The following is a 23,836-nucleotide window of genomic DNA, read 5'->3' on the forward strand; positions in this document are numbered from 1 at the left end:
ACCAGGTGTTAATTAAAGACATGAGTCTGACCCTCTCTGAGGGAAGCTCCTGCTTGGGCACTTCAGTGCCAGTGTCTGCCAGTGTCTGCCACCGCAGGGGAGTGTGAGCCGCCTGCTTTGGGAACATCGAGGCTGCATCTGTTGCAGGAGTTGCAGGACCTGTGGCCATGCCATATTCTGTTGGCACAGGGGTACAGCTTTGCCCCACCTTTGTGCCACCCCTGTTCCTCCGCCAGGTGCGCTTCCAAGCACTCGCCAAGCCCTTCACTGCTGGTCGACTGGCATCCGCTGTCCGTCGCCTCTCCCTGCCCATTCGAGCTGTCTCTGCTGGTGTCCTGCGTCTGTCATCCCTCTCCCTGCCCCTTCGAGCTGTTCCTGCTGGTGTCCTGCATCTGTCATCGCCTCTCCCTGCCCCTTCGAGCTGTCTCTGCTGGTGTCCTGCGTCTGTCATCCCTCTCCCTGCCCCTTCGAGCTGTTCCTGCTGGTGTCCTGCATCTGTCATCGCCTCTCCCTGCCCCTTCGATCTGTCCCTGCTGGTGTCCTGCGTCTGCCATCCCTCTCCCTGCCCCTTCCAGCTGTCTCTGCTGGTGTCCTGCGTCTGTCATCGCCTCTCCCTGCCCCTTCGATCTGTCCCTGCTGGTGTCCTGCGTCTGCCATCCCTCTCCCTGCCCCTTCGAGCTGTCCCTGCTGGTGTCCTGCGCCTGTCATCGCTTCTCCCTGCCCCTTCCAGCTGTCTCTGCTGGTGCCCTGCATCTGTCATCGCCTCTCCCTGCCCCTTCCAGCTGTCTCTGCTGGTGTCCTGCGTCTGTCATCCCTCTCCCTGCCCCTTCGAGCTGTCCCTGCTGGTATCCTGCATCTGTCATTGCCTCTCCCTGCCCCTTCGAGCTGTCCCTGCTGGTATCCTGCATCTGTCATTGCCTCTCCCTGCCCCTTCGAGCTCTCCCTGCTGGTGTCCTGCGTCTGCCATCCCTCTCCCTGCCCCTTCGAGCTGTCCCTGCTGGTGTCCTGCGCCTGTCATCGTCTCTCCCTGCCCCTTCGAGCTCTCCCTGCTGGAGTCCTGCATCTGTCATCGCCTCTCCCTGCCCCTTCGAGCTGTCCCTGCTGGTCGCCTGCGCCTGTCATCCCTCTCCCTGCCCCTTCGAGCTGTCTCTGCTGGTGTCCTGCGTCTGTCATCCCTCTCCCTGCCCCTTCGAGCTGTTCCTGCTGGTGTCCTGCATCTGTCATCGCCTCTCCCTGCCCCTTCGAGCTCTCCCTGCTGGTGTCCTGCATCTGTCATCGCCTCTCCCTGCCCCTTCGAGCTGTCCCTGCTGGTATCCTGCACCTGTCATCGCCTCTCCCTGCCCCTTCGAGCTATCGCTGCTGGTGTCCTGCATCTGTCATCCCTCTCCCTGCCCCTTCGAGCTGTCCCTGCTGGTGTCCTGCATCTGTCATCCCTCTCCCTGCCCCTTCGAGCTGTCCCTGCTGGTGTCCTGCGTCTGTCATCGTCTCTCCCTGCCCCTTCGAGCTGTCTCTGCTGGTGTCCTGCGTCTGTCATCCTTCTCCCTGCCCCTTCAAGCTGTCTCTGCTGGTGTCCTGCATCTGCCATCCCTTTCCCTGCCCCTTCGAGCTGTCCCTGCTGGTGTCCTGCGCCTGTCATCGCTTCTCCTTGCCCCTTCCAGCTGTCCCTGCTGGTGTCCTGCGCCTGTCATCGCCTTTCCCTGCCCCTTCAAGCTGTCTCTGCTGGTGTCCTGCATCTGTCATCGCCTCTCCCTGCCCCTTCGAGCTGTCCCTGCATCTGTCATCGCCTCTCCCTGCCCCTTCGAGCTCTCCCTGCTGGTGTCCTGCATCTGTCATCGCCTCTCCCTGCCCCTTCGAGCTCTCCCTGCTGGTGTACTGCGTCTGCCATCCCTCTCCCTGCCCCTTCGAGCTGTCCCTGCTGGTGTCCTGCATCTGTCATCCCTCTCCCTGCCCCTTCGAGCTCTCCCTGCTGGTGTCCTGCGCCTGTCATCGCCTCTCCCTGCCCCTTTGAGCTGTCCCTGCTGGTGTCCTGCGCCTGTCATCGCCTCTCCCTGCCCCTTCGAGCTGTCCCTGCTGGTGTCCTGCATCTGTCATCCCTCTCCCTGCCCCTTCAAGCTGTCCCTGCTAGTGTCCTGCATGTGTCATCCATCTCCCTGCCCATTCGAGCTGTCCCTGCTGGTGTCCTGCATCTGTCATCGCCTCTCCCTGCCCCTTCGAGCTGTCCCTGCTGGTGTCCTGCACCTGTCATCACCTCTCCCTGCCCCTTCGAGCTGTCTCTGCTGGTGTCCTGCGCCCGTCATCGCCTCTCCCTGCCCCTTCGAGCTGTCCCTGCTGATGTCCTGCGTCTGCCATCCCTCTCCCTGCACATCTTCTAGGCCCCTTCACACTGTCCCTGCAGGGTCAATATTTAATGACGCTGGGGTGTTTGAAATCCAATGCAGCACTAACAGCAGGGGGGGGTTTGGACATGGCCTTTCTCAGGGGATTTCCCTGAAATTATTAGCTTTTACCTCCCAGTTTTTGTTGAATCTCTTTGTGCACACTTAGGAATCTGGGCACTTCCCTACTGTACTGCAGGGGGAAAGTGCATGTTCCCTTCCTCCGATGCCAGGAAGGGGCGCTGACCAGTGTGTGCACGTGTGCTCCAGACGTGCAGAGCCTGTCACAGCAGGCCTGTGTGTGCACACTGGCACCTATGGTGTTATCAGACATGTGACGGACTGTCACAGCAGGACTGTGTGTGCGCACGTCTACCTATGGTGTTCTTAAACATGAGTCCAGCCTGTCATAGCAGGACTGTGTATGCGCACCTGCACCTATGGTGTTCTTAGTCATGAGTCCAGCCTGTCACAGTAGGCCTGTGTGTGCGCACATGTACCTATGGTGTTCTTAAACATGTGTCCAGCCTGTCATAGCAGGATTGTGTATGCGCACGTCTACCTGTGGTGTTCTCAGACATGTGCCCAGCCTGTCACAGCTGGCCTGTGTGTGTGCACTTGCACCCATGGTGTTCTTAAACATGAGTCCGACCTGTCACGGCAGGCCTGTGTGTGCGCACTTGTACGTATGCTGTTCTTAAACATGTGTCCAGCCTGTCACAGCAGGCCTGTGTGTGCGCACTTGTACCTATGGTGTTCTTAAACATGTGTCCAGCCTGTCACACGAGACCTGTGTGTGCACACTTGTACCTATGGTGTTCTTAAACATGTGCCTGACCTGTCATAGCAGGCCTGTGTGTGCACACTTGTACCTATGGTGTTCTTAAACATGTGTCCGGCCTGTCATATCAGGCCTGTGTGTGCATTAGCACCTATGATGTTCTTAAACATGTGTCCAGCCTGTCACGGCAGGCCTGTATGTGCGCACTTGCACCTATGGTGTTCTTAAACATGTGTCCAGCCTGTCACAGCAGGCCTGTGTGTGCACACTTCACCTATGGTGTTCTTAAACATGTGTCCGGCCTGTCATATCAGGCCTGTGTGTGCATTAGCACCTATGGTGTTCTTAAACATGAGTCCGACCTGTCACAGCTGGCCTGTGTGTGCGCACTTGTACCCATGGTGTTCTTAAACATGTGTCCGGCCTGTCATATCAGGCCTGTGTGTGCATTAGCACCTATGATGTTCTTAAACATGTGTCCAGCCTGTCACGGCAGGCCTGTGTGTGCGCACGTGTACCTATGGTGTTCTTAAACATGCGTCCAGCCTGTCATAGCAGACCTGTGTGCACACTTGCACCCATGGTGTTCTTAAACATGAGTCCTGCCTGTCACAGCAGGCCTGTGTGTGCGCACGTGTACCTATGGTGTTCTTAAGCATCTGTCCAGCCTGTCATAGCAGACCTGTGTGCACACTTGCACCTATGGTGTTCTTAAACATGCGTCCAGCCTGTCATAGCAGACCTGTGTGCACACTTACACCTATGGTGTTCTTAAACATGAGTCCTGCCTGTCACAGCAGGCCTGTGTGTGCGCACTTGTACCTATGGTGTTCTTAAACATGTGTCCAGCCTGTCATAGCATGCCTGTGTGTGTGCACTTGTACCTATGGTGTTCTTAAACATGTGTCCAGCCTGTCATAGCAGGCCTGTGTGTACGCACTTGTACCTATGGTGTTCTTAAACATGTGTCCGGCCTGTCATAGCAGGCCTGTGTGTGCACAAGGGCACGTATGCCCAGGGTGTGACGAATACTCATGTGTCTTTTCTCTACCTATGAGAGTTGCTCTGTCCATAGGTCAACATAGGCAAGATTACAATTACTCCGAGCTGCAACAGTGAATTGCAGCTGAGCAGCCTCATAATTTTATTATCATTGGATTCATCCTGACAAACCCCCTTCAGTGGCAAAGGTGGTTTTGTCAATAATAACTTAGAAATGCTACTTCTAGAAAGTGGTCTGGCCATTTCTCTGTTCTAAAACTCTTTGTGTACAATTTAATTTGACTCCGTTCCAAACTGGAGGCTGGAAGAGCACTTCTGATCATTCCCCAGCAACAGCTAGAAACCTTGGGCAGACAACTGGAATGACAGACCTCTGCTGTTTGAAGGCCTGGCTGGATAGGTTGGAGGGAGAGGTTTTGACACTTGGCCTCTCGGAGCCAGATCATGGCCCCACTAAAGATTAATATCTGCATTCCACAGCCCCAGGGCAGACAGGACTGACATTTAGAGAGACATCTGTGGTTCAGAGACTAACCCTCTGAACCTCCATAACTTCAAAGGCGCACTACAGCCCACAGCAGCAATGAGAGATGCGCCTGTGGGGGTGCAGGACTGGTAATACTGGACTGTGTGGTGCACACTGCCAGAGGAATCTGTTGTGCTCAAGAAGTAATTCCTGCCAATGGAAGGGAGCGTGCACCCTTCCTGAGTTGTGGCTGGCCTAGGTTGAGTGCCTGCTGCTGTGTGGCACCTCAAAGTGTGGTCTCCAAGGGCTTGTTGGCTTGTCCCATCTTCTTTGTGGACTGTGGCTTTTCATCTTAAGACCTCGACATGCATGAGAGTCTTGTTGGTGGTGAGTGGATTCCCAGGTTGTGGGACCCCGTGTTGTCCGCTTTGTCAACCGTGCCCCATTTCTTTTGTGTGACATGCTGACTGCACGCTCATTGCGTGCAGTGTCTGATTCACAGGTTGCAACCCTCGGGTGTAGGGGCGTACCCGTAGCAGTGCCACATTCTACTTTGTGTGGCATCGCTGAATTTGCACCTGGGTGTGTGACCAGAATTGTCTGGTGTGACTCAAGTCATGGAGCACCAGACGTAGTGCCTCATTCCAGGGAGGTACGGAATTGGTAATTCTTCGTGTATTACTGGAACTGTCTGGTGTGACCCAAGGCATGACACAGTAGATGTTGTGCCCCATACCAGGGAGGCAAGGAAGTGGCAACTCTTCGTATGTGATCGGAACTGTATGGTGCAACTGAAGACATCACGCACCAGACTTTGTGCGTCATGCCAGGGAGGTACGGTAACTCTTCGTTTGTGTTCGGAATTCACTGGTGGGAATCAAGTCATCATGTACCAGATGTTGTGCCCCATTTCCAGGGGCGGGGAGGAGCGGATAGGTGTACTGAAGTGCCCAGCTTGACTGGGCGCTGTTGTGAACGGGTTGTGTCCTACGATGACCCTGTTCCCATGCTTTGCAGAACAGGGCTCATGCCGGAAGGCACAGTGTGGAGACCTTTGAGTGAACTTCTCGAGCAGGGACCAAACCTCCATTTGTTGACTGCTGCCTGATCATCTATTTTTTTCACCCACCTTTCCCACCCGGGGAAAGGTTTCTTTCATCTCCAGCCCGTGGGTGGGGCAGTAGGGGTTGGTTGAAGGGTAGAGGAGGGTTTGGGCCCACGGGATCTGCGAGTGCAGTGTTTATTGGCACCAGTTGTTTAAAAGCAGACGCAGTATTTAATGGCAGTGGGTGTTTAAAAGCAGATGCAGTATGGGATGGCAGTGGGTGTTTAAAAGCAGGTGCAGTATTTAATGGCAGTGGGTGTTTAAAAGCAGGTACAGTATTTAATGGCAGTGGGTGTTTAAAAGCAGTTACAGTATTTAATGGCAGTGGGTGTTTAAAAGCAGGGTCAGTATTTAATGGCAGTGGGTGTTTAAAAGCAGATGCAGTATCTAATGGCAGTGGGTGTTTAAAAGCAGGGTCCGTATTTAATGGCAGTGGGTGTTTAAAAGCAGGGTCCGTATTTAATGGCAGTGGGTGTTTAAAAGCAGGTGCAGTATTTAATGGCAGTGGTTGTTTAAAAGCAGGTACAGTATTTAATGGCAGTGGGGTGTTTAAAGCAGATGCAGTATTTAATGGCAGTGGGGTGATTAAAAGCAGATGCAGTATTTAATGGCAGTGGGGTGTATAAAAGCAGGTGCAGTATTTAATGGCAGTGGGTGTTTAAAAGCAGGGTCAGTATTTAATGGCAGTGGGTGTTTAAAAGCAGGTGCAGTATTTAATGGCAGTGGGTGTTTAAAAGCAGGGTCAGTATTTAATGGCAGTGGGTGTTTAAAAGCAGGTGCAGTATTTGATGGGAGTGGGTGGTTAAAAGCAGGGTCAGTATTTAATGGCAGTGGGTGTTTAAAAGCAGGTACAGTATTTAATGGCAGTGGGTGTTTAAAGCAGATGCAGTATTTAATGGCAGTGGGTGTTTAAAAGCAGGGTCAGTATTTAATGGCAGTGGGTGTTTAAAAGCAGGTACAGTATCTAATGGCAGTGGGGTGTTTAAATGCAGGTGCAGTATTTAATGGCAGTGGGGTGTTTAAATGCAGGTGCAGTATTTAATGGCAGTGGGTGTTTAAAAGCAGGGTCCGAATTTAATGGCAGTGGGTGTTTAAAGCATATGCAGTATTTAATGGCAGTGGGTGTTTAAAGCAGATGCAGTATTTAATGGCAGTGGGTGTTTAAAAGCAGGGTCAGTATTTAATGGCAGGGGGTGTTTAAAAGCAGGGTCCGAATTTAATGTCAGTGGTTGTTTAAAAGCAGGGTCAGTATTTAATGGCAGTGGGAGTTTAAAGCAGGTGCAGTATTTAATGTCAGTGGTTGTTTAAAAGCAGGGTCAGTATTTAATGGCAGTGGGAGTTTAAAGCAGGTGCAGTATTTAATGGCAGTGGGTGTTTAAAAGAAGGTACAGTATTTAATGGCAGTGGGGTGTTTAACATCATGAGCTGCATTTAATTGGAGGAGAGGTGTGGTAATTAATTGGATATGCACTAGTCTGTGTGAGCAGTGATGTTTAATGGCATGGGTTGTTTATTTGCAGGAGGGGTGTTTAATGGTAGGAGGGGTATGTATTTGCCCGAGTGGTACTCAGTCGCAGGAGGGGAATGTATTTGCCCGAGGGGTATTCAGTTACATGAGGGTTATGTATTTGCAGAAGGGGTATGTATTTGCCTGAAGGATGCTCAGTCACAGGAGGGGTATGTATTTGCAGGAGGGGTATTTAATGGCAGGAGGGGTATGTATTTGCAGGAGGGGTATTTAATGGCAGGAGGGGTATGTATTTGCCTGAGTGGTACTCAGTCGCAGGAGGGGAATGTATTTGCCCGAGGGGTATTCAGTTACAGGAGGGGTATGTATTTGCAGGAGGGGTATGTATTTGCCTGAAGGATGCTCAGTCACAGGAGGGGTATGTATTTGCAGGAGGGGTATTTAACCGCAGGATGGGTATGTATTTGCAGGAGGGGTATTCAACCACAGGATGGGTATGTATTTGCAGGAGGGGTACTCAACCGCAGGATGGGTATGTATTTGCAGGAGGGGTATTTAATGGCAGGAGGAGTATGTATTTGCAGGAGGGGTATTTATTGGTAGGAGGGGTATGTATTTGCAGAAGGGGTATTCAGTCGCAGGAGAGGTATGTATTTGCAGGGGGGGTATCTAATGGCAGGAGGGGTATGTATTTGCCCCAGGGGTAACCAGCCATAGGAGGGGTAGTTAATATTCCAGGCAGTCCCACCATGTCCTGCTGTTGCTGCCAGTAAAACTCCACTCAGTCCACTGGGGAACTTAGTCCTTCTCCTCGAGCACACCTGGGTTGTGGCCTCACATCGCACCGGACACTGGTGTACTCAGTCCACTGGGGCACTCAGTCCTTCTCCACGAGCATACATGGGGTGGCCTCCAATGCCACCGGAAACTGGGGCAATCAGTCCACTGGGGTACTCAGTCCTTCTCCTCAAGCACACCTGGAGTGTGGCCTTCACATTCCACTGGGGCACTCAGTCCACTGGGGATCTCCTCGGGTACACATGGGGTGTCACCTCCCATCCCACTGGGCACTGGGGCACTCAGTCCTTCTCAAGCAAATCTGTGGTGTGGTCTACCATCCCAGCAGCCACTGTGGCACTCAGCCCACTAGGGCACTTAGTGCTTCTCCTCGAGAACACCTAGGGTGGCCTCCAATCCCACTGGACACTGGAGAAATCAGTCTTTCTCCTAGTGCACACCTGGGATGTGGCCTCCCATCCCACCGGACACTGTGGCTCTCAGTTCACTGGGGCACTCAGTCCTTCTTGGGCACACCTGGGGTGTGGTCTCCCATCTCATCTGGCACTGGAGCAAACAGTCCACTGGGGCACTCAGTCCTTCTGGAGCACACCTGGGGTATGCCATCCCATCCCACCGGACATTGGGGCACTCAGTCCACTGGGGCATTCAGTCTTTCTCTTCGAGCACACCTGGGGTGTGGCCTCCCATCCAACCAGACACTGGGGCACTCAGTCCACCTGGGGATCTCAGTCCTCGAGCACACCTGGGGTGTGGCCTCCCATCCCACCGGACACTGTGGCTCTCAGTCCACTGGGCCACTCAGTCCTTCTGGAGGACACCTGGGGTATGCCATCCCATCCCACTGGACATTGGGGCACTCAGTCCACTGGGGCATTCAGTCTTCCTCTTCGAGCACACCTGGGGTGTGGCCTCCCATCCAACCAGACACTGGGGCACTCAGTCCACCTGGGGATCTCAGTCCTCGAGCACACCTGGGGTGTGGCCTCCCATCCCACCGGACACTGTGTCTCTCAGTTCACTGGGTCACTCAGTCCTTCTGGAGCACACCTGGGGTGTGGTCTCCCATCTCATCCCGCACTGGAGCCAACCGCCCACTGGGCCACTCAGTCTTTCTGCAGCACACCTGGGGTGTAACCTCCCATTCCACCAGACACTAGGGCACTCAGTCCACTGGGACACTCAGTCCTTCTCCTCGACCACACCTGGAGTGTGACCTCCCATCCCACTGGACAATGGGACACTCAGTGCACTGGGGCACTCACTCCTTGCCTACGAGTATGCCTGGGGTGGTCTCCAATCCCGATGTGTTGAAAAGAGCTTAAAATATGCTTTTTTGTCCCAGTCCCACGTGTGAGCGACGTGTGCTGAAACCTCCTGGATCTTACTGCGTTTCACAAGAGACTGAGCTACTGTCGGCCACTCACTCCTCACATCCAAGCACCCGGGGTAACTCCAGGTGTGTAATACCATGGCATACGTAGTGCGTTATGTTATGATATTCGATGCTATACATCACATTAGTAAAGGTGTCTGCTACCCCCGGGTCCGGATCCCTCTACTCCTGCGGCTTGGCCTCTCCGTGAGTGAGGGTGGCGTTTCACAAGAGACTGAGCTACTGTCAGCCTCTCACTCCTCACATCCAGGCACCCGGGGTAACTCCAGGTGTGTGATACCATGGCATATGTCATGTGTTATGTTATGATATTCGATGCTATACATCACAATAGTAAAGGTGTCTGCTACCCCCGGGTCCGGATCCCTCTACTCCTGCAGCTTGGCCTCTTGGTGAGTGAGGGTGGCGTTTCACCAGAGACTGAGCTACTGTCGGCCACTCACTCCTCACATCCAAGCACCCGGGGTAACTCCAGGTGTGTGATACCATGGCATATGTCATGTGTTATGTTATGATATTCGATGCTATACATCACATTAGTAAAGGTGTCTGCTACCCCCGGGTCCGGATCCCTCTACTCCTGCGGCTTGGCCTCTCCGTGAGTGAGGGTGGCGTTTCACAAGAGACTGAGCTACTGTCAGCCTCTCACTCCTCACATCCAGGCACCCGGGGTAACTCCAGGTGTGTGATACCATGGCATATGTCATGTGTTATGTTATGATATTCGATGCTATACATCACAATAGTAAAGGTGTCTGCTACCCCCGGGTCCGGATCCCTCTACTCCTGCAGCTTGGCCTCTTGGTGAGTGAGGGTGGCGTTTCACCAGAGACTGAGCTACTGTCGGCCACTCACTCCTCACATCCAAGCACCCGGGGTAACTCCAGGTGTGTGATACCATGGCATATGTCATGTGTTATGTTATGATATTCGATGCTATACATCACATTAGTAAAGGTGTCTGCTACCCCCGGGTCCGGATCCCTCTACTCCTGCGGCTTGGCCTCTCGGTGAGTGAGGGTGGCGTTTCACCAGAGACTGAGCTACTGTCAGCCTCTCACTCCTCACATCCAGGCACCCGGGGTAACTCCAGGTGTGTGATACCATGGCATATGTCATGTGTTATGTTATGATATTCGATGCTATACATCACAATAGTAAAGGTGTCTCCTACCCCCGGGTCCGGATCCCTCTACTCCTGCGGCTTGGCCTCTCGGTGAGTGAGGGTGGCGTTTCACCAGAGACTGAGCTACTGTCAGCCTCTCACTCCTCACATCCAAGCATCCGGGGTAACTCCAGGTGTGTAATACCATGGCATATGTCATGTGTTATGTTATGATATTCGATGCTATACATCACAATAGTAAAGGTGTCTCCTACCCCCGGGTCCGGATCCCTCTACTCCTGCGGCTTGGCCTCTCGGTGAGTGAGGGTGGCGTTTCACCAGAGACTGAGCTACTGTCAGCCTCTCACTCCTCACATCCAAGCACCCGGGGTAACTCCAGGTGTGTAATACCATGGCATACGTAGTGCGTTATGTTATGATATTCGATGCTATACATCACATTAGTAAAGGTGTCTGCTACCCCCGGGTCCTGATCCCTCTACTCCTGCGGCTTGGCCTCTCGGTGAGTGAGGGTGGCGTTTCACAAGAGACTGAGCTACTGTCAGCCTCTCACTCCTCACATCCAGGCACCCGGGGTAACTCCAGGTGTGTGATACCATGGCATATGTCATGTGTTATGTTATGATATTCGATGCTATACATCACATTAGTAAAGGTGTCTGCTACCCCCGGGTCCGGATCCCTCTACTCCTGCGGCTTGGCCTCTCGGTGAGTGAGGGTGGCGTTTCACAAGAGACTGAGCTACTGTCAGCCTCTCACTCCTCACATCCAGGCACCCGGGGTAACTCCAGGTGTGTGATACCATGGCATATGTCATGTGTTATGTTATGATATTCGATGCTATACATCACAATAGTAAAGGTGTCTCCTACCCCCGGGTCCGGATCCCTCTACTCCTGCGGCTTGGCCTCTCGGTGAGTGAGGGTGGCGTTTCACCAGAGACTGAGCTACTGTCGGCCACTCACTCCTCACATCCAAGCACCCGGGGTAACTCCAGGTGTGTAATACCATGGCATATGTCATGTGTTATGTTATGATATTCGATGCTATACATCACAATAGTAAAGGTGTCTCCTACCCCCGGGTCCGGATCCCTCTACTCCTGCGGCTTGGCCTCTCGGTGAGTGAGGGTGGCGTTTCACCAGAGACTGAGCTACTGTCAGCCTCTCACTCCTCACATCCAAGCACCCGGGGTAACTCCAGGTGTGTAATACCATGGCATACGTAGTGCGTTATGTTATGATATTCGATGCTATACATCACATTAGTAAAGGTGTCTGCTACCCCCGGGTCCGGATCCCTCTACTCCTGCAGCTTGGCCTCTTGGTGAGTGAGGGTGGCGTTTCACAAGAGACTGAGCTACTGTCAGCCTCTCACTCCTCACATCCAGGCACCCGGGGTAACTCCAGGTGTGTGATACCATGGCATATGTCATGTGTTATGTTATGATATTCGATGCTATACATCACAATAGTAAAGGTGTCTCCTACCCCCGGGTCCTGATCCCTCTACTCCTGCGGCTTGGCCTCTCCGTGAGTGAGGGTGGCGTTTCACAAGAGACTGAGCTACTGTCAGCCTCTCACTCCTCACATCCAGGCACCCGGGGTAACTCCAGGTGTGTGATACCATGGCATATGTCATGTGTTATGTTATGATATTCGATGCTATACATCACAATAGTAAAGGTGTCTCCTACCCCCGGGTCCTGATCCCTCTACTCCTGCGGCTTGGCCTCTCCGTGAGTGAGGGTGGCGTTTCACAAGAGACTGAGCTACTGTCGGCCACTCACTCCTCACATCCAAGCACCCGGGGTAACTCCAGGTGTGTGATACCATGGCATATGTCATGTGTTATGTTATGATATTCGATGCTATACATCACAATAGTAAAGGTGTCTGCTACCCCCGGGTCCTGATCCCTCTACTCCTGCGGCTTGGCCTCTCGGTGAGTGAGGGTGGTCCTCCACTGGGTGCCCCTTGGGGCCACACGCAGCCATCCTCAAATACCAACAAAGCACATAGTGAGTATCCGGGAACCTAGTGCCCGAACAGTACAACACACTCCTCGCACAATGGACTCCATGGGAGGTGTGTGGCCCAATGCGCAGAGCTGCCTCCTCCTCATGGAGCCCTCCACCATCTGTGGATGTGTGTCCTCGACCGCTCCACTGTGGAGGGGTGGGGCAGAAAGAGCACCCATGCACACACACACTCTCTCACACAACACACACGTACACACACACACCCCTGCACAGCACGCACAAACACTCTCACACATTCACACACACACACTCATTCACACATTCACACACACTCTCTCACTCACACACACACACTCACACTTTCACACACACTCTCACACACATCAGACACACTCACACAGCACACAAACTCCCACACACTCTATCACTCTACACACATACACTCTCATATATCCAAACACTCTAACACATTCACACACACTCTATGACACATTTAAACACACTCTCACACTTGACACACACTTCCACACTCTGTCACACTACACACACACACACATATTCACACACACTCTCACACATCACACAAACTCATACACATTCACACACACACTACATATACTATTGCATATTCACACACAGTCTCTCACACATCACACTTATGCACACTCTCACACTTTCACAGATACTCTCTCACACACCAGACACAATCTCTCGCTCATTCACACATACTCTCACACAGTACACACACACACGTGTTTTCTCTCATACAGATACACACATCTAGAACTCCTAAACAACACCTGAGACAGACCATCGTACGTGCACCACATGCCCCCCGTGCTTAATTTGAGGTGGTGGTTTTGTGCCCCAACTTATCGTTCCGTAACAGACCTGGATCCAAAGCAAGAGAGACAAGAACGGTGAAGGGAGATAGCTGGGATGAAAATGGACGCGCGAGAGTAAAATAATGGCGCAGGGAGTTAGGGGTGGACACAAAACACCGCCCTCCTGCGGGGTTTGCAGAGTTTTGCCCACTCCGCGTTCCACTTGGAGCACGCAGCTCAAGCCAAACACCACCACTGGCGGAGTTTCTTCTCACTGGCGACTCCCAACGTGAAGTTGGAAGCGTGAGCGAGATTCTGTGTCCGCTCGCATGATGCTCGAGCACTAGAACGCCTTCTGGTGAGATTGCTCGATGTGGGCGTCCCAGCAGGCCGCGACTGCTCGCGTTGATAAAGCTAACGTTAGAGTAGAAAATCTGCTCGAGCGGCAGGAAGACGCCGCGCTCTCTGGTGCGCGGTTTGGTGTCGTTCACACTGATTTTACAGCACAGAACAAGCTCCTGGTGCTAAAGATCAAGGCGCGCATCGCGCTGTACCAGGACTCCGCTCGATGCGGGAGTCTGCAGAATCTCGCAGTTTTTATGTAACTCTGTGGAACTCCGTGGAGGGCCGACGGGGAACGCAGGTGAGTGCAGGAAAGGGGCATGAGGTGGAGTCCAGGCCATGCAGCTTCGGGACGGAGGAGTTACCACGACTGTCGGTGCCAGCTGCGGCACCAAGACTTACTCTTGTGCAAATGAGCCACTGCCTGGCCCCAAAGCCATCGCTCGCTCCCTCCAGAGCCCACTGCGCAACACACCAGCTTCACCATCATGAATGAGGTAAGTGCCAGATCCCAAAGCTCACACCCTAACACAAACACTCACCCCCAAATTACACACCCAGGGGCTAACCAGGGGGTAGTGTCCATTGGTGCAGCGCCCACTGGGCCCCACCTCTTGCTGAAGCTCATGGTTCAAACAGCAGCCAGAGGGCAGGTTTCCTTCCTCGCACGAGGGCCCGTGACGCACCGACTGCTTCACTGGGACCATCACAAGTCAATGGGCAGATTCACCAGTACACAAACCAGCCACAATGATGCACAAAGATGCACAATCACAATGGCTGCTGTCAGTGACAACCCCAGAACCACACATGAGGGCACCCCAGACTGCAGAGAGCGCCACGAGGCAACACATGCACCATAAAACATAACACACATGGAATGATGTAGCAACATACGACATCCCTTCAGCATCTCTGTGCACCTGGACGGGGGGGGGGTGCACAGAGTGGCCAGGGACCTCAGGACCACCTGAGCATCTCCAGCCAGTCCTTGCTGACCCCGTATGTGCACCAGCAGACAGAAAGACCTGTTTGTTTACATATGTTCACCTCTAGATATGAACACCTGCGTGTTTACACATGTTCACCATAAGACAAAAACACCTAATGTTTACATATGTTCACCGTTAGACAGTAACACCTAATGTTTACATATGTTCACCATGAGGCAGAAACACCTAATGTTTATATATGTTCACCATAAGACAAAAACACCTAATGTTTACATATGTTCACCATTACCCAGAAACACCTCTATGTTTACATATGTTCACCATTAGACAGTAACACCTGTATGTTCACATATGTTCACCATTAGGTGTAAACACCTGTATGTTTACATATGTTCACCATTTGCCAGAAACACCTGTATGTTTACATATGTTCACCAATAGACAGTAACACCTGTATGTTTACATATGTTCACCATTAGACAGTAACACCTGTATGTTTACATATGTTCACCAATAGACAGTAACACCTGTATGTTTACATATGTTCACCATTAGACAGTAACACCTGTATGTTTACATATGTTCACCATTAGATATAAACACCTGTATGTTTACACATGTTCACGATTAGCCAGAAACACCTGCATGTTTACATATGTTCACCATTACACAGAGACACCTGTCTGTTTACATATGTTTACCATTAACCAGAAACACCTGCATGTTTACATATGTTCACCATTATACAGAGACACCTTGGAGCACATGCATAAAGATCCGGTTTTGCAACTCGCAAACTGCGAGTCTTGGCGACTCACAGTTTGTGACTCGTGACTCGCAAAACCGGATGTACAACAGTGTACTTAGCACTGTTTGCGATTCCCAATGGGATCGCAAATTACATACCTCATGAATGTTCATGAGGTGGGTCGCAATTTCCAACCTCATTTGGAACGGCCGCCCTCACGGGGATGGTGGCCTGCTGGAGACAGCAGACCACCACGTCTGTGACTGCTTTTAAATAAAGCAGTTTTTTAGTTTTTTTAAATGCAGCCCGTTTTCCTTAAAGGAAAATGAGATGCATTTCAAACAAAAAAATGAAAAGTTTTCTTTTCATTTTTTCAGAGCACGCAGTGGTCCGTGGGACCACTACCTTCTCTGAAAAAATATTTTCGCTGCCTTTCGCAAAGGGGAAGGGGTTCCATGGAGACCCCTTCCCGTTTGCAAATGGGTTAGTACCAGTTTGAAATTGCATTTGTGATCACAAAACAATCATACATACCATCTGGATTCGGTATTAGGAACGGACGCCCTTGCCACACCCCTTCCTAATACCAAATCGCAAAACCCAAACTGCGTATCGGTAACAAGTTACTGAATCACAGTTTGGGCTTTGTACACCCCAAAAAACATTTTTCAAGTCGCAATCGGCCCGATTCTGCGAATCGGCCCTTTGCAACTTGAAAAATGCTTCATACATCTGGCCCCCAATGTTTACATATGTTCACCATTAGACTCAAACACCTGTATGTTTACATATGTTCACCATTAGATACAAACACATGTATGTTTACTTGGTGCACCCCCAAACCCTAAAAATGCCTCACTACCACTTTCTGCAAGAAGAACAGATGCTGGAAGGAGTGCTGAAGAATGCAAACATCACCCGTAGCTGAGGTCAAGGGTGATTTGCATATGGCTGAGTCCAGACTGGGGTGACCCTGGTGAGCAAGAGGGAGTGGATTAAACCCAGATCTTTGTGCCTGGGGGTGAGTGTTTGCATTGTTCAGCTCTGCGTCCATCCTCTGTTCTTTTTGCTTTTGTCATCCTATGTGGGAAGGGTATGCCCAGACGTGGGTCCTGTGCTCGCTGCACCACTGGATTGAAGCTAGCCTGGCTGAAGAGGGGGTTATACCCCGAAACTGCTCCCAGGATGCTTGTTTCAGGTCCCGGGAGGGCCTGGCCTGGCAGTTTGGACTGGACTGTTCCCATGGGGAGCAGGGTCAAGACTGATTTGCATATGGCTGGGTCCAAAGTGGGGTGGCACGTGAGCAAAAGAACGATGAATTAAACCCAAACTGGGACTGGGGGTGAGTGTTTGCATCGTCAGCATTCCATCCATCATCTGTTCTTGCACCCTTCCCTGCTTCCTAAAAATCCCTTAGCACCCCTTAACGCTATCTTTCCCTCAACCACAAAAACCTTTCCGACCTCTCAATGCAATCCTTCCCTAAACTCTACAAACCTCTCACTGTGTCTTAATGCCCCTCCCCGATCCAAGAAGCCTTGGCTGCCCCTGACCGCTGCCTCACCTGATTCCTACTAACGGAATATCCCTCAACACTTCCCACCTATCAACCCTAAAAGCCTGGAACTGTAGACCCCTCACTACCCCTTAGCGCTACTCTGCCTGAAGCATAACAGCCTCCAACTAGTCCTTAACCCTAGTAACTCCTGGGCCCTACCAGCCGCATACTACTCCTTTGTGCTTCCCCCTTCCTGAATCTATACAGAGCCGTACTCGTCCCCACATCTTCTTCACTGTGAATGCGCCTCTCTACATTGGTCGGAGCATGCCCGCTTGCCATTGTGCCTCCAGCGCGTGTAAAGCGCACCATTTTATGACATTTTCTTGCCACAACTTTTTTTGTTGTATGTTTTTCAGTAGACAACATGAGTTTTTTCAGTCTATAGTTCCCCACAGAGTTTTTACAACAGGCCTAGTAATTCTTCACATAACGCAGCATAGCAGCCATGATGGCCGCACTGTATGGTGCAAAGGAAAACAGAGCATGAGGGCATAGGTACTGAGACTGGCCCGCTGCGGCAAACATCCCCTGCACTAGTGCTCGAACACGGCGGCCTTGAACGACCTGCAGCTTCGCACCATCGTGCAGAAAGGACTGCGCGTTCTAGCATAGGACTGGTTCTGGAGGTATAGTCTTCTAGTACACATCCCTATGTGCGGCAGGGATGTGGGGTGCAGGGTGTGGAAGGCAAGATGTGGGGAGAGGGTGCGGGGTGGGGTGTGGGGGTGGAATTCAGAGACAGGGTGTGGGGCAGTGTGGAGGCGGGATGCGGGGCAGGGTGTGGGGGCAGTGTGTGGGGGCAGGTGTGGGGGGCATTGCCACAACCTAGTCATCTCCAAGGACCTACCAGTCCCTTAGGTGCCCACATTTCACCTGTTGGCTCTGGTTTATTATTATGTTTTCACCACATCTCCCACCTGTGGTTCCAAGCGGTTGAATGTGGAGAGGTCCCTCCTGCCTGAACTGCTGCTGGGCTCAGCCCCAGGACCACCCCATGTTAGAGGGTCCTTCTGGCTGGGCCGCCCTCTGCAGGGTGTTGTGGAGACATTTCATACACAGCACAAGCTGCTTTGGAAATCTGTGACTGTCTAAGCTCATGATGTATGTATGTATGTATGTTAGTACGTATGTATGTGTATGTATTATGTATGTATATACATACGTATGAATGCATGAATGTATTAAGTACGCATGTATATACGTACATATGTACGTATGTATGTATGAATGTATGTAAATATGTATGTTTGTATGTATATATAGTATTTCAATAGTGCGAACATAGTTGGAAGGCAGCAGAGCGCGCTACAGGGTCGGAGACCTGCATAAAGTCGAGGGAGAGTCGCAGAAGCTGGTTATGAATGATTAATGCGGAGTGATGTAGTGTTCGAGTCCTAAACTCCCTCCTAATGTGGAGCAGGGCGGCTGTTCCAGGCGGACATGAGGAGGTTGTTTCAGATCCTGGGTGCAGAGATGCTAGCGCCCTGCTGTCTTGTGTTTTCACACTTCTTAGTCTCTAGTCTGAGGGTGTCCTGGTTGCGGGTGTGCCAAGAACCGCTAGAGATGGGGAGCTTGTCTGAAAGATGGGGGGCTTATCTGAAAGATGGGGGGCTGGTTGTGATGGCTTTGTAAATGATGCCGCTGGTTTTGTGGATGGTGGGGGCCGGCAAGAGGAACCGATGGCGCTCCCTCAGGATCACTCCACGCCAAAAACCGAATCAGTGTAAACAAATACACACGCAAGCACAAAAACACAAGCACCGCAAACATGTTCAGCCATCACGCATCCCACAGAAGGGAAGGTCACAAACATCTTCACACTCAGTCACACTACGGGCAGCACTTGCTGGAATCTAGAAGCGGGGCTGTGTTTTGGCCACGGCGGGCAATACTGCGTCTCCACTGTGGCGAACCCGCTCGGGCGGCCCAACGGAGGGAGGCCCTCTAAGATTTGGTCTAAGTCCACTTGATCAGTTTGGAAAAGAGGTCTTACAGCTGTTTTTACTGGCCGTCACCACCAAGAGAACCCTGGCAGCGAGGGGCAGTAAAAAGCAGAACACCCCCCTCGCCAATGAAGATGACTCTCATGGTGAGGGAGGCATTGGTTTTTTCAAAAACAAAAACCCACTGTGGGGTTTTGTTTTTGAAAATAAAAAACTTTGGAAAGTTTGGACGTGATTTAGACTTTGGTGGATGGGTAACTCTGGCACAACGGTGACCGATAGCCCGTCCGCTGAAATATAAATCCCATGGGATACCACCGTCTGCTGAAATATAAATCCCATGGGATACCACGGAGTATCTCGTCCGCTGAAATATAAATCCCATGGGATACCACCGTCTGCTGAAATATAAATCCCATGGGATACCACCGTCCGCTGAAATATAAATCCCATGGGATACCACGGAGTATCTCGTCCGCTGAAATATAAATCCCATGGGATACCACCGTCTGCTGAAATATAAATCCCATGGGATACCACCGTCCGCTGAAATATAAATCCCATGGGATACCACGGAGTATCTCGTCCGCTGAAATATAAATCCCATGGGATACCACCGTCTGCTGAAATATAAATCCCATGGGATACCACGGAGTATCTCGTCTGCTGAAATATAAATCCCAGGGGAAACCGCTGACTGCTGAAATATAAATCTCATGGGATACCACGGAGTATCCCGTCTGCTGAAATATAAATCCCATAGGATACCACGGAATATCCCGTCTGCTGAAATATAAATCCCATAGGATACCACAGAGTATCCCGTCTGCTGAAATATAAATCCCATGGGTACCACGGAGTATCCCGTCTCCTGAAATATAAATCCCATGGGTACCACGGAGTATCCCGTCCACTGAAGTGTAATTCCCATGGGGTACCATGGAGTAACCCGGCCGCTGAAGTGTAAACCAGGCCCCTTGTGCACGGCGTGTTTACGAACCCTACGGAAAAGGTCCCGTGCCTTGGCAGGAAGCGCCTTGAAGCGGTGTATGTGAGTGACTGCAGTGTCCGTCAGTGTCCCTCAGATTCAGGAACATTTCAGGGCCTCGCTAGGGGGTGGAGCTCTTCAGTCACCAACACAAGACACAACACACCCATGTACGAGCTGACACACGCCAACAACGTGCACCACAGACACAAACATCACACAAACAACAAACAGAGACACGCAGGGGCCCCCGTGTACCACACACCAGACGCACACCCCGTGCACCCAGTAATTACCACAACCTGTAACAGGCCCCTAAGTTGGGAAGTCACTGCGCACGGAAGGTGTGGGTCGATGTTGTCACCTGAGACGGGTGAATCCATATTTCTTCACAATTTGACAGTGTGACCCTGGGCACCGGCTTTGTCCTGTGCCCCAGGTGGCTTATCCGCACAACTGGTGGGAAATACTGAACAGCAACACGTAGTGCTGTGTATGTCAAATGCACACACTTCACAACAGGTGTTGACACAATCACACAGGCGGCAGCGCGCACACAGACAACACACAACCAGGCAGACAGTGAAGCACGTCGCAAGCATCGTTTCTACTTTTACACACACAAACTGCAGACACACAAACACGGACACACAAACTGCCAACACACAGCCACCGCCAACACAGACACACACAGACACACAAACACACACAAACTGCCAACACACAGCCACCGCCAACACAGACACACAAACACACACAAACTGCCACACACAGCCAGCGCCAACACACACACAGACACACAAACTGCCAACACAGACACACAAACACGGACACACAAACTGCCAACACACAACCACAGACACACAACCACAGACACACAGCCACCACCAACACAGACACACAAACAAAGATACATAGGCACCACCAACACAGACACACAATCTGCCAACACAGACACACACAAGCATACAGCCACCGCCAACACAGACACGCACAGACACACACACACACAGCCACCCACACAAAAACACACCAATATACGCACAGACTGAGACAGCAAATGCACCCTGCATACCACCACACACTGAGACACAACTTGTGTATGGGTTTTTACAGCCACGCCATCATACAACGACACAACGACCACAGCTCCTACACACGGCTGCTGAGCAGGACAAAAACACAGACACACAAAACCACATTATCCCACAGACAATCACACAGCCTGCTCCACACAACAAGCAGCCATTTCTGCCTTCACTTTCAGTGTTGTTTACACACACACTGTCACACAAACACGCGCACACATACACACACAGGTGCACATAACAGACACACGCACACACTGCCCTGACACATCCTCAGCGTGCCCGGACCAGCCGGTCCCTGAACCACCCCCGACCCACAGGGGCCCCAAGCAACGAGGGACCCCAGGAGCACAGAGGGGCCCCAAGAGTACGGGGGCTCCAAGAGCACAGGGGGGGGGGGGCAGTGCACAAAGGGGCCCCGAGGGCAGAGGGGACCAAAGGCGCCCAGAGTACTGAGGGGCCCAGGGCACAGAGGGACCCCAAGAGCACAAAGGGACCCCTGGAGTACAGAGGGGCCCCAAGAGTACGGGGCTCCAAGAGCACAGGGGGGCCCAGAGCACAGAGGGGCCCCGAGAGCAGAGGGGACCAAAGGCGCCCAGGGCACAAGGGGGGGTCCAGGGCGCAGAGGGTCCCCAACCAAAGAGAGACCCCAAGAGCACAGAGGGAACCCAGGAGCACAGGGGGACCCCAGGAGCCCAGGGGGCCCAGGGCACAGTGGGGCCCCAAGCAAAGAGGGACACCAAGAGCACAGGGGGCCTAGAGCACTGAGGGGCCCCGAGCACAGAGGGACCCCAGGAGCACAGGGGGCCCAGGGCACAGAGAGGCCCCGAGCACAGAGGCCCAGCGAACTGAGGGGCCGGGGTTGGGGTTGCAGGGGCTGCACCGACCCTATTCCCTCCGTAGTGTGCGTGCGGTGCCAATAATCAATAAATCTACAATGGGGGTCGCGTGCCTCCGCTATGCACCACCGCCCCCGGCCCCCTATACCCCTCCCCGAGCGGGGGTAACCCTGAGATCACAGACACCCCCACCACCACAGACCCCCATCCTCCTAGCACAGACCCCCCCAGCACAGATGCCACAGCAGAGACCCCCAATAAAGATCCCCTCAGCACAGACCCCATAGCACAGGTCCCCCCAGCACAAATGTCTCAGCACAGACCCCCATCCTCCTAGCACAGACTCCCCAGTACAGATGCCACAGCACAGACCCCCATCCTCCTAGTACAGACCCCCCCAGCACAGATGCCATAGCACAGACCCCCATCCTCCTAGCACAGACATCCCCAGCAGAGATGCCACAGCACAGACCCCCATCCTCCTAGCACAGACATCCCCAGTACAGATGCCACAGCACAGACCCCCATCCTCCTAGCACAGACATCCCCAGCAGAGATGCCACAGCACAGACCCCCATCCTCCTAGCACAGACCCCCCCAGCACAGATGCCATAGCACAGACCCTCAATAAAGACCCCCAGCGCAGACCCCATAGCACAGATCCCCCCAGCACTGACCTCCCCCCAGCACTGACCCCCTGGGCCCTCATTGACATGCAGCCGGCACACCCCGCCGCCCCCACACCCTGTCCGGACAGACAAAGCGCCGCAGCACGTACTGCCCCCCCGCCCACGCCCTTACCGACAGTGCGGGATCCGATGCAGCCCATGGCGGCGGGGGGGTGGGTGCCAGGTTACAGACAGCCCCCCGGGCCCCCCCAGGGCGGGCGGCGCCGCAGGATCATGTCCGGGCTGCGGTGGCCACAGCGCCTCGGGGGGCCCCGCTTCCAGGCGCACGCCGTCTTTGGGGCGGGGGAGGGCGGCGGGTGCTCCTGTGGGGGGTGGTGGGGGTCGGTGGAGGGGGAGCCCCGGTGGTTCCGCACAGAGATGGAGGATGCAGGATGCAGGGCGGAGATGGTCCAGCTGCTGCCTCCCCTCGCAGCGCCGCCTCCCATTGGCTGCCGGGGATACTGGGGCCTGAGGGATGAGGAGGCGGCGCAGAGCATCTGCCGGAGCCGGGGCACCCGCGACACACGCACTGCAGACACACAACCGCACACGCACTGCAGACACACAACCGCACACGCACTGCAGACACACAACCACACGCACTGCAGACACAGCTACACACGCACTGCAGACACACAAACGCACGCGCACTGCAGACACACAACCACACGCAGTGCAGACACACAACTGCACGCACTGCAGACACACCGAGATACACAGCTACACACGCACTGCAGACACACAACCACACGCACTGCAGACACACAACTGCACGCACTGCAGACACACCGAGATACACAGCTACACACGCAGTGCAGAAACACAACCGCACACGCACTGCAGACACAGCTACACACGCACTGCAGACACACAACCACACGCACTGCAGACACAGCTACACACGCACTGCAGACACACAACCGCACGCGCACTGCAGACACACAACCACACGCAGTGCAGACACACAACTGCACGCACTGCAGACACACCGAGATACACAGCTACACACGCACTGCAGACACACAACCACACGCACTGCAGACACACAACTGCACGCACTGCAGACACACCGAGATACACAGCTACACACGCAGTGCAGAAACACAACCGCACACGCAGTGCAGACACACCGAGACACACAACTACACACGCAGTGCAGACACACCGAGACAAAACCACACACACATACACACAACCACACACCAACATACACACACAGAGCAGAGAGCATCTGCCGGAGCCAGGTCACACGTGACACACGCACTGCAGACACACAACCGCACACGCACTGCAGACACACAACCGCACACGCACTGCAGACACACCGAGACACACAACTACACACGCAGTGCAGACACACCGAGACAAAACCACACACACATAC

General features: G+C 53.0%; 1 protein-coding gene across 1 annotated transcript in view; it reads right to left on the bottom strand.

Annotated features, from left to right (window-relative positions):
* Window positions 1-22,819, bottom strand: part of FAM131B (family with sequence similarity 131 member B) — a 135,249-nt gene extending 112,430 nt beyond the window's left edge. Inside the window, exon 1 of the mRNA XM_069242659.1 lies at window positions 22,586-22,819. Within this exon, the coding sequence (XP_069098760.1) occupies window positions 22,586-22,613 (28 nt within the window). The 5' untranslated portion in view covers window positions 22,614-22,819. The remainder of the gene's footprint in view (window positions 1-22,585) is intronic.
* Window positions 22,820-23,836: the final 1,017 nt, after the last annotated feature.

This window comes from Pleurodeles waltl, chromosome 7, assembly GCF_031143425.1.
Source record: "Pleurodeles waltl isolate 20211129_DDA chromosome 7, aPleWal1.hap1.20221129, whole genome shotgun sequence".
NCBI lineage: Eukaryota > Metazoa > Chordata > Amphibia > Caudata > Salamandridae > Pleurodeles > Pleurodeles waltl.